The sequence below is a fragment of the Lucilia sericata genome, unplaced genomic scaffold (assembly GCF_015586225.1).
Source record: "Lucilia sericata isolate MDLA Ls3-8-SP2 unplaced genomic scaffold, ASM1558622v1 Contig001558F_arrow, whole genome shotgun sequence".
NCBI lineage: Eukaryota > Metazoa > Arthropoda > Insecta > Diptera > Calliphoridae > Lucilia > Lucilia sericata.
Window position 1 is genome coordinate 63,357 of NW_023995481.1, and position 12,588 is coordinate 75,944.

General features: G+C 29.5%; 1 protein-coding gene across 1 annotated transcript; it reads right to left on the reverse strand.

Annotated features, from left to right (window-relative positions):
- Positions 1–251: 251 nt before the first annotated feature.
- On the reverse strand, positions 252–11,067 carry LOC119611943 (netrin-B-like; the record flags this gene model as incomplete). The annotated part of the gene is given in 7 exon segments (XM_037967635.1): positions 252–1,516; positions 3,730–3,766; positions 3,769–3,960; positions 4,123–4,188; positions 4,345–4,434; positions 4,894–5,043; positions 10,879–11,067. Coding segments are annotated over 7 exon segments (866 nt in total), but the record flags the coding sequence as incomplete, so codon positions are not given.
- Between the last annotated feature and the right edge of the window lie 1,521 nt (positions 11,068–12,588).

The window sequence follows — 12,588 nt, forward strand, 5'->3', positions numbered from 1 at the left end:
TAGCATTTATACCCCTTACGTGGTAATGAAAGTTTTTACTGGTATATTAAATCAAAGATTGGTTTAGATAGTTTAAGTATTAATTAAAAATATTTTATTATTATATTTATTACAGACATAAATTAGATTCATCTTAAAATTAAAGTTAACGAATTTTGAATTAAATAAAAAAACGTTAACACAGCCTAAAAGAAAATGTCAATGATATTTTGTGATTTTACATTATTTATTATTTTTTTGCTGTTAAATCATTTTTTTTTAATAATAATTTGTTTTTGGTGATAAATTACTACCATCATATTTTCTACCATACTCTCTCATACTAATTTTCACTATAACTAAGTATTTTTCAAATATGTTCATATTCATTAGCATTTAAATGTTATTTTTTTATTTTGTTTTAAATATATTTGCATAAAAATACATTTGGGAAAAAGAAAAAACAAAACATGGCAAAATTTAATAAATAAATATACAAAATAATAACTAGCACATATACATACATATACATATGTAAGTATAATTATTATTATAAAATATTATTAAAGAATAAACAATAAAAGTATATTTATGAAGTTTGATTTTTTTGTTCGCTTTTATTACGAGTTTTTTTTCACAATACGAGTAGAATTAAATTAAAATTTAAAACAAAAAAAAATCTCTCTATATTCCCTTAAGGGATTTTCATTGAATAATTAATTAACCATGATTTTACACAGCTCTAGACATGTATGAATATGATTTCTGTTTTTCTCTACTCTTGTTTTCTTCTTCTGTGTATGTGTGTAAATTTTTTTTAATCGTTAGTTTCAACCATAATTTGTGGTTAATTTTTTTCTCTTCTTCCGCTTCCTCTACTATGGCCATAATTTTTTCAATAAAATATAATTTTTTCAATATGTAAGTAGGTGTGTGTGTGTTAAAGGAGTTGAATTTGATTCCACTTTAATGTCATATAGTATATATGTGTGTGATTAAAAATGAATTAAGTATCAGGGCTTTAAAAAAATAATATTATTTAAAACTAAAAATTTAAAATCATAAATTTATATTAAAAGCTAAATTTGTTAATACCTCTTCTCTTCTCTAATAACCTGTGTTAAAATGTTAGTTTTTCTATGTTTAAGTATTATATTATTTTGTATTTGTTTATATATGTATATGTGTGTTTGTTTGTGTTACTTTCTTTTTTATATATATTTATATATATATTATTCATTAATTAAATATTATTTATGTATTTGTTTCTATTTATAGCATAATGCCAAAGAAAGTTAAAAATTTGAGCAAACTGTACAATTTATACAAAAATCTATAACGTTCCAAATGTACGAAATTAAAATCCGTTTTGACATATTCCGCTTCCGGTTCGATTCAACTACATTTACGCGCTCGTCGTTGAAAACGTTTCATACGCAGCGACCATTCATCTTTCCACTCTAATACAACGGAACTGGGACCGATGGCCAAATAGCCGGGTGCCGCCTCAGAGTCACGTCCCAAAATTAAATATGATCTGAAAGATAAAGATCGGAAATAAATTAAAAACTTAATAGAAATGTTGCATAAAAAATTAGAGTTAAAGTTCAACTACTTATAAGCATATCTAAACCAACAGACTAGAGAATAGATAACTAAATGACAGACTAGAGGATATATGGTAGACTAGACTAAAGACAAAATTATAGTTCATTTCACAGGCTAGACTAAGTCCAGACTATAGACAAGTTCAGCCTCTAGACTGTACAATAGTTTCGACAATTGTTCAGGCTACATAATATAGCCCACGAAATCCACTAGAATTTACATCAAACCACAGTCCAGTCTATAGAGTACGATATAGTCCAGATTGTGGAATAGACTTATGTTCAGACTATAGACCATACTATTCTCCAAACTGTATAATATACCAAAATCTAGAATACCGACTGGACTCTAATCCACTCTTCAGACTAGACTTTTGCCCAGATTATAACACAGACTAGATGTTGGTCTGGACGATAGACAAGACATAGCACAGACTATAGAAAAGTTTTTAGACTTTATGTATAATTTTTAGAGTCTTGATTGGACTTTAACCCATACTATAGATAGAATTAATCCAAAGCATAGATAATATTAAAATATCTATATATCCGGACTAAAGTGTGGACTAAAGCCCTAACTATGCAGTAGACTATAGTCTAGATTATAGTCAAATAATAGACTAGGCTATAGTCCAAAATATAGTCTAGTCTATAGTCTATAATAATGTTTAGGATATAGTCTTGTCTATAGTCTGTACCATAATCTAGTTTAAAGGATAGGCTACAATCTGGACCATACTCTAGCTTATAATCTATTCTATAGTCTAGTCTATAGATTAGTCTATAGTCTAGTCTATAGATTAGTCTTTAGTCTAGTCTATAGTCTAGTCCATAGTCTATAAAGTTTAGTCTATAGACTAGACTAGACTATAGACTAGACTATAGACTAGACTATAGACTAGACTATAGGACTAGACTATAGACTAGACTATAGACTAGACTATAGACTAGACTATAGACTAGACTATAGACTAGACTATAGACTAGACTATAGACTAGACTATAGACTAGACTATAGACTAGACTATAGACTAGACTATAGACTAGACTATAGACTAGACTATAGACTAGACTATAGACTAGACTATAGACTAGACTATAGACTAGACTATAGACTAGACTATAGACTAGACTATAGACTAGACTATAGACTAGACTATAGACTAGACTATAGACTAGACTAGACTATAGACTAGACTAGACTAGACTATAGACTAGACTAGACTAGACTATAGACTAGACTATAGACTAGACTATAGACTAGACTATAGACTAACTATAGACTAGACTATAGACTAGACTATAGACTAGACTATAGACTAGACTATAGACTAGACTATAGACTAGACTATAGACTAGACTATAGACTAGACTATAGACTAGACTATAGACTAGACTATAGACTAGACTATAGACTAGACTATAGACTAGACTATAGACTAGACTATAGACTAGACTATAGACTAGACTATAGACTAGACTATAGACTAGACTATAGACTAGACTATAGACTAGACTATAGACTAGACTATAGACTAGACTATAGACTAGACTATAGACTAGACTATAGACTAGACTATAGACTAGACTATAGACTAGACTATAGACTAGACTATAGACTAGACTATAGACTAGACTATAGACTAGACTATAGACTAGACTATAGACTAGACTATAGACTAGACTATAGACTAGACTATAGACATAGACTAGACTATAGACTAGACTATAGACTAGACTATAGACTAGACTATAGACTAGACTATAGACTAGACTATAGACTAGACTATAGACTAGACTATAGACTAGACTATAGACTAGACTATAGACTAGACTATAGACTAGACTACTAGACTAGACTATAGTCTAGTCTGGACTACAGTCTAGTCTATAGTCTGGACTATAGTCTACAGTCTGGACTATTGTCTACAGTCTGAACTATTGTCTACAGTCTGGACTAGTGTCTAGTCTATAGTCTAGACTATACACTAGCTTAAATTCTGCCCTATAGCCTAGGCTAGAGTCCAGTGTATAGTCTTTACTATAGTCTAATCTATCGTCTAGTCTATAATCTAGACTATAGTCAAGATATATAGTTAAGGTGTAAAATCGTATTTTTGAAACAATTTTAAATTGTACTTACTTATTCAATTTAATTTTTGGACACTGGCACTCTAAATTTTACGCGGCACCAGCCACATCATGTGTCCCCTACTTAGCATAGAACTTGTAGTGCCAGACATGGCATTTCGTTTGAATATCGTTTGTATATTAATTTCATATTTAAAAATTTCATTTTGTCGTTCGATGGAGAATTTCTCAGTGCTGATATCCTGTGAGGCACGATCATGGCCTATAACTTTGGCAAGAATGGCTATAATGAAATGAAAATGCAAATAATAAAAACACAATTAATTACACAAAATTTAACACAACAAAGTTAATTTTTAAGAAATTTGCTTCAATTAACAATTAAGCTATTATGGCTTTAATGTTTAAACACATAACAATAAACAAAAACGCAAACGAAACTTACCATAATCTTCCATACAGAATTTATTTAAATTTAATTTTTTTGGCGTTGCTTTACATTTGCCACAATCTGTTGCATGTTTGTTAAATATGAAATGAAAACAAAAAAGAAATTTAAAAATCAGTTTAATTCTTTTTTTTTTTTTTTCTCACTCTTATATGATATAAAAATTTATATCATCATTAAAGCTTTTTTATGTTTTTTTTTTGTGATTTTGAAACTTACATTTTTTCATTTCCTCTGCTTGGGTGGGTTCTCTATATTCACTGACCGCTGCACTTTCAGCTTGTATCATATTTGCATTTGTTGGCACTTCTGTTAATTGGGTCGTACAACAACAGCAACAATATGGCCAACAATATACATGTCGTTTTGAAAAAAATAAAAATCATCATCAATGGTGGTGATGTAGATGGTGGAATGAATGAAAGAATGAATGGTTTGAGTAGATTTTTGTATTGCAGTTGAATTGTTTGGTGTTGCCCCAAATGAAATTAAAAGTATAGCATGTGCAATAAAAAGAGTAAAAGAAATAATATATTAATAAAAAAATTATAACAGATACTATAGTAGTTTTAATTAAATTGCAATTTTTTTAAAACAGTGACTGTCTAAATGACTGAAAGAATTTGAGTGTTCGTCTGTTTGACTGACTATAGAAGTATGTTAAGTTTTCACTTCTTTTTCTGCTCTTTTAACAGTGTGTGTGTGTGCTGATTTGAGAATGAGTATTCTTGTTTATTTAAAAAATTACATTTCTCTGTCACTACTTACTTATACAGGGTGCCACATGAGATCTGGTCTGTTGATAACCTCGTGCACAACGATTACAGGTTAGTCCAGTTACTCCTTCTTTGCAAGGACATTGACCACTCAAATGATTGCAAGTTTTGCCTGTTGATCCTACGGGGTGACAGTCACAGCCTAAAATTAACGAAATTTGGAATAATTTTTTAATTAGAAACTGGATAAAGCTTTAATCAAATTAAAAAATATAATTCAATCCCTTAAAGCTCGAGAACTTAGCAGTTTTTATATGATTATATGATAAAAGCATAAACGCGAGAAAACATAGAGTTGACAACACTAAAGTCATCTGAAGTCTACTTAAGTAGACTCGATCAGTAGACTAGAATAGAGACAACTGAAGACAGCTAGAATAGAGTCTAGAATAGACTCTATTCTAGTCGACTATGCTTTAGACGACTATATTCTAGTTGCCTCTATTCTAGTCGACTCCGTTCTAGTCGACTCTATTCTAATCGACCCTATTGAATAGAGTCGATTAGAATAGATAGATTAGAATAGAATCAACTAGAATAGAGGCAACTAGAATAGAGTCGACTAGAATGGAGTCGACTAGAAGACTAGACGACGACTAGAACAGACTAGACTAGACGACGACTAGAACAGAGTCAACTATAATAGAAGCAACTTGAATAGAGTCGACTAGAATAGAGTCAACTAGAATAGGCGTGACTAGAATAGAGGCGACTAGAATAGAGTCGACTAGAATAGATTCAACTAGAACGGAGTCGACTAGAATAGAGGCAACTAGAATAGAGTCGGCTAGAATAGATTCGACTAGAATAGAGGCGACTAGAACAGAGTCGAAGAGAATAGAGTCGACTTGAATAGAGGCAACTAGAACAGAGTCGACTAGAGTAGAGGCAACTAGAATAGAGTCGACTAGAATAGAGACGACTAGAACAGAGTCAACAAGAATAGAAGCAACTAGAATAGAGCCAACAGTAGAACAGAGTCGACTAGAATAGAGTCGACTAGAACAGAGTCGATTATAATAGAGGCAACTAGAATAGAGACGACTAGAATATAGGCGACTAGAACAGAGTTGACCAGAACAAAGTTGACTAGAACAGAGTCGACTAGAATAGAGGCAACTAGAATATAGTCGACTAGAATAGAGGCGACTAGAATAGAGTCAACTAGAATAGATTCGACTAGAACAGAGTCAACTAGAATAGAGACGAATAGAATCGAGCTGTTTAAAAACGAGTCCACTAGATTAGAGTCGATTAGAATAGAGTCGACTAGAATAAAGGCGATCAACTAGAATAGGGGTGACTAGAATAGAGTCGACTAGAACAGAGTCGATTAGAACAAAGTCAACTAGAGTCGACTAGAACAGAGTCTATTAGAACAGAGTCGAAGAGAATAGAGTCCTCTAGAACAGAGTCGACTAGAATAGACTAGAATAGAATAGGGGCGACTAGAATAGAGTCGACTAGAATAGAGTCGACTAGAACAGAGTCGATTAGAACAAAGTCGACTAGAATAGAGTCGACTAGAACAGAGTCGAATAGAATAGAGTCCTCTAGAACAGAGTCGACTAGAATAGAGGCAACTAGAATAGAGTCGACTAGAATAGAGTCGACTAGAATAGAGTCGACTAGAATAGAGTCGACTAGAATAGAGTCGACTAGAATAGAGTCGACTAGAATAGAGTCGACTAGAATAGAGTCGACTAGAATAGACTCGACTAGAACAGAGTCGATTAGAACAAAGTCGACTAGAATAGAGTCGACTAGAATAGAGTCGACTAGAATAGAGTCGACTAGAACAGAGTCGAAGATAATAGAGTCCTGTAGAACAGAGTCGACTAGAATAGAGGCAACTAGAATAGAGTCGACTAGAATAGAGTCAACTAGAATAGGGGCGACTAGAATAGAGTCGACTAGAATAGAGTCGACTAGAACAGAGTCGATTAGAACAAAGTCGACTAGAATAGAGTCGACTAGAATAGAGTCAACTAGAATAGAGTCGACTAGAATAGGGGCGACTAGAATAAAGACGACTAGAGTAGAAGCGACTATAACAGAGTCAACTAGAATAGGGGCAACTAGAACAGAGTCATCTAGAATAGTGGCGACTAGAATGGAGTTGACTAGAATAAAGGGGACTAGAATAGAGGGGACTAGGCGACTAGAACAGAGTCGACTAGAATAGAGTCGTCTAGAACACAGTCGACTAGAACAGAGTCGTATAGAACAGAGTCGGCTAGAAAGGAGTCGATTAGAACAGTATCGATTAGAATAGAGGCGACTATACTAGAGTCAACTAGAATAGAGACGACTAGAATAGAAGCGACTATAACAGAGTCAGAGGCTAGAATAGAGACGAATAGAATAGAGGCCACTTGAATAGAGTCGACTAGAATAAAGTTGACAAGAGTAGACCAGAATAAAGCAATCGACTAGAATATAGTCGAAACGTTCTTCTTACAGCACGTGTGATGGAGTTTTACATATCTTAAAAAGCCCCCTTGTAAAGTTTTTATTTATTTAATCCAAAATCCACTTCAAAATGATTTCGTTTCCATTTCATCTAAAAATTTGATTCTATTATATTTTTTTCGCAGTTTAATTGTTTTACCAAAACTTTTGCAATAATGTAATTTAAATTCAATTAAAAACTAATTTTATAAACTAAATATACCAAAAAAACACTTTAATGGGCACACACCCCTACAGTGTTATCTAAATAAAATTTAATTTGTGCAAAACTGAAAAAAAAAAAAACAAAAAAAAAAAATTAAAAGGTCCATTAAAACGAACAGTGGCAACCTACAATAATAATTAAATAAAATTTTTTTCTGTGATGAGATATAAAACGAATTAAATGCCGCCAAAATAAAACATTTGAAAATAGATAAAAAACCACAAACTCAAATACAAACATACATATAAAAATTAAGTTGAAAACAGAGTTCGAAAAGAATGAAGTCTACAAATAATTGCAGCTATTTTTTGATTTTTATGCATTCACACTTATTCTTAAATATCAGACATGACAAGCTTTCTGAAAGCTTAAAAGCTTGTTTTTATCTATTGCGTTTGTATAAGTGTTTCATTTTGGGTGCCGATTGTGGTTTTTATAATATTAGAAGAAATTCCTTTAAGTATCTGCCTTAGGTATTACTTAATTTGGCCACATACACACCCACTTAATGACGTTGGAGAATTTAACAAATATTTTTTTTTTTTTTTTTTTCACTCCAATAATAAAATCAAGTTTATTATTAAACACTTCCAAATGCTTCCATAAAAACACAATAGGAATCGACAAAAACAAAATAAACAAATAAAAAAATACTCATACTTAAAACGAATAGAATGTAAATAATGAATAGAATAGGAAAATTTCAAAATGATTATTTTTTTCTTCTTTTCATTCTCAATATATAGAGACATTGTTTGTCAAAGTCAAAAGCACACTGGACATTGTACCAGCACCAGCACCAGCACCCCAACACAATGTTTTGGGACAAACAAAAAATCCATTTAAAAACACATACTTGCAAACATAGTTAAAACTAAATGGAACAGCAGGAATAGGAGTAAGAGGAGTATGTTGAGAAAAAAAAATCAATGAATTGATGAAGTATGAATACAGACAACTTTATACTGTATGATAAGTGGTACAGTATATGTATATCAAGTCCCTGTGTGGTTGTGTACATGCTGTTGCTGCCCCTGCTGCTGACAATGATGATGGACAAAGTACTCTGGTCTTTTATATGGTTTGGCTAGTGTCAGTCTCTGCATATAAAAAATCCCAGATTTTCAAATTATTTTTGTCTTTTGCTAATGTTTTCATATAGAAATTTTTTCATATCTACGTGTTGTTATTATACCATATAGATTCCAACAAAAGCAAACAAAAGAAACTACAAAAAAAATCGATTAAATTGGAATTTAGCTAAAACTTTTTCTCACAAAATACACAATAACTTAAACACAAAATTTTTTAGAAAAGTTTCTTTTTTTTGAGGATTATTGAATAAAAATACCACTTAAATCCACCTTAATCGCTTAAACTTTTTATTTTTGTCGTTTTGCTACAAATTCGCTTAGCCATGGCGAAAGACATGTCTAACAGATTATTTAGTTGATGTAAAAAACTGAAACTATTTATCTTTCCTTTTTCTATGAATTGCTAAAAATTTTATTGTTTAGTTTTGACATTTTATTTGACGAATCATTGTGGATACATCAGAGTGACGTGTGATGGGAGTGTTGTTGTTTTTATTGATAAAATTTCCTTTTAATAATGTATCTTTTGGGAATGACATTATAACAATTTTTTATACTTATCGAAATGAATTTAATTAATTTCGTGTTATAGAGATACACAATGGGACTAAGCGAATATTTTTTATATAAAAATATTCCCTATAATATAGAGATTTTTCTCTTTAAGAACCGAAAATTTTCTAAAACAATCTAATTTTCAGAAAATGTTCTATAAAAAGGAAATTTTCCAAAAATGTTCAATAAAAAGAGAATTTCCCGAAAATGTTCTATAAAAAGAGAAATTTTCCGAAAATGTTCTACAAAGAGAAATTTTCCGAAAATGTTCCATAAAAAGAGAAATTTTCCGAAAATTTTCTAGAAAAAGAAAATTTTTCCGAAAATGTTCTATAAAAAGAGAAATTTTCCGAAAATTTTCTATAAAAAGAGAAATTTTCCGTAAATGTTCTATAAAAAGAGAAATTTTCCAAATTGTTCTATAAAAAGAGAAATTTTCCTAAAATTTTCTGTAAAAAGAGAAATTTTCCGAAAATGTTCTATAAAAAGAGAAATTTTCCGAAAATGTTCTATAAAAAGAGAATTTTCCGAAAATGTTCTATAAAAAGAGAAATTTTCCGAAAATGTTCTATAAAAGACAGAAATTTTCCGAAAATAAAAAGAGAAATTTTCCGAAAATTGTATGTAAAAAGAGAAATTTTTCGAAAATTTTGTGTAAAAAGAGAATTTTTCCGAAAATTTTCTATGAAATTATAAATTTTCTGAAGATGTTCTTTATAAAGTATATTTTCTGAAAATATTCCATAAAAATGAAATTTTCCGAAAATGTGCTATAGAAAGGAAAATTTCCGAAAATGTTCTATAGAGGAAATTTTTCGAATATTTTCTATAAAAAGAAAATTTTCCGCAAATTTTCTATAAAAAGAAGATTTTCCGCAAATTTTCTATAAAAAGGAAAATTTCCGAAAATGTTCTATAAAGGAATTTTTTCAATATTTTCTATCAAAAGGAAATTTTCCGCAAATTTTCTATAAAAAGGAAATTTTCCGAAAATTTTCTATAAAAAGGAAATTTTCCCCAAATTTTCTATAAAAAGAGAAATTTTCCGAAAATTTTCCATAAAAAGGTAAATTTCCGAAAATATTCTATAAAAAAGAAATTTCCGAAAATGTTGCATAAAAAAGGAAAAGTTACGAAATTGTTCCATAAAAAGGACATTTCTAATAAAAAGAGAAATTTTCCGAAAATTAAAACTTTTCGAAAAAATTTCTAAAAAAAAGAGAAATTTTCCCAAAATTTTCTATAAAAAGAGAGATTATCCCAAAATTTTTATTAAAAAACAAATTTTTCGAAATTTTTCTATAAAAGAAATATAAGAGAGAAAAGAGATACAAAGATTAAAATTTTTGTAATATATAAGAAAATTTCAAAAATTTTCCTTAAAAGAGAAATTAATATTTCCGAAAATTGTTTATGAAAAAATAAATTATTCGAAATTTTTCTATGAAAATGAAATTGATTTTTAATGATCTCATGTAGACGTAGACTTCCTTCAAATGTTTAATACTGTCGTTTATATAAGATTGAATCTAACGACTACAATATCGTTACTTACTACAATATCGTTACTTACTATATTACTTATTTTCGAATTTTCCAATATAAATGAATCAGTAAAAGCTTTTTATTTTCAAAAATCAACATTACTTACGTTTGCATACTTTACGATGATTAAGCGGTTTTGTATTGTCTCTATAGAATCCTTCACGACAATAATGACAGTATCTTCCGGTTGTATCGTGCTGACAATTATAGCAGACACCACCCGATACACGTCCAGATAATTTATACAATTCCAAATTGAAACGACAGCGACGTGCATGACCATTACATTGGCACACTAGAAAGTAAAGGGGGGGAAAAAACAATATTAATGATTAAAAAAATATTTTAAGAAAAATAAAAGAATATTTCTATAAAGTAAATTTAATAATATTTAACATTTTAATTCTAATAACCAACTCTTCAAATATATTTTATTTATAATATTTTATCTTAACATTTTCTTCTACCTTTTCTAACTTTCAACACAAAATTTTCTTGACATTTCCAAGAATTTATTTAACAAGTAAAAATGTACTTTTCAATCAACAAAAATTCTTCTTTTAACCACAATGAACATTGAAATGTTGCTGCAACAACAACAACAACAACAACAACAAAATATCTTTAGAAAACAAACTTAAATTGCTCCATTAGTAAAGAATTTTTGGTATTAAAATTCCTACAAAAAAATTTTATAAAATTAAACAAAATAACAAGTAGTAAAACTGCAAACATTGCAAGAGCTACTAACAAATTGAGCAACAATCTTTCCAAATAAAATATCTTACAAATTTACACATACATTTAATTAAATGAATTTTAAATTGAATTAATTTTCTTGAATAGTTCTTTAGAATTTTCAATATTTCTCTATATCATTTGAATGACAGACAGAGAAAGGTTTGTTAGCTGTAACCAGTAGCAACATATTCAACTGATTTGTTTGCAACTATTAGCAGCAACACTTTTAGTTGTACATTTATTGGAGTAGTTTTTGTGTTGCTCTTGACTTTTTGCCAGTAATTGCTCTCAAATACTCCGTAAAGTGTTTTATCATTTGAGAATTTTTGTTAAATTTTCGATTTAAATTTTACAAAATGTTACTGTTAACCTTTAATTTAAGTATTTGTGAGTAAATTGTTGTTTGAATTTACCGCTGCCAATACATTTAACACGCTTTACACATTCTCTGTAAAAAGAAACGAGGGTTGTCAGGTAAGTGTGCTTTATAATAATTATTAACCAAAAATTGTTTCAAGCATTTTCTATAAGAAGAGCATTTTTACAAAAATTCTCTATAGAAAGAGAAATCTCCTGAAAATTTTCTATTAAAGATAAAATTTCCGAAAATATTCCATAAAAGGAGAAATTTTTCAAAATTTTCTATAGAAAGAAAAATTTTCCGAAAATGTTCTATAGAAAGAGAAATTTTCCGAAAATGTTCTATAGAAAGAGAAATTTTCCGAAAATGTTCTATAGAAAGAGAAATTTTCCGAAAATGTTCTATAGAAAGAGAAATTTTCCGAAAATATTCTATAGAAAGAGAAATTTTCCGAAAATATTCTATAGAAAGAGAAATTTTCCGAAAATGTTCTATAGAAAGAGAAATTTTCCGAAAATTTTCTATAAAAAAAGAAATTTTCCGAAAATTTTCTATAAAAAAAGAAATTTTCCGAAAATTTTCTATCAAAAAAGAAATTTTCCGAAAATTTTATATAAAACGAGAAATTTGCCGAAAATTTTCTATAAAAAGAGAAATTTGCCGAAAATTTTCTATAAAAAGAGAAATTTTCCGAAAATTTTCTATAAAAAGAGA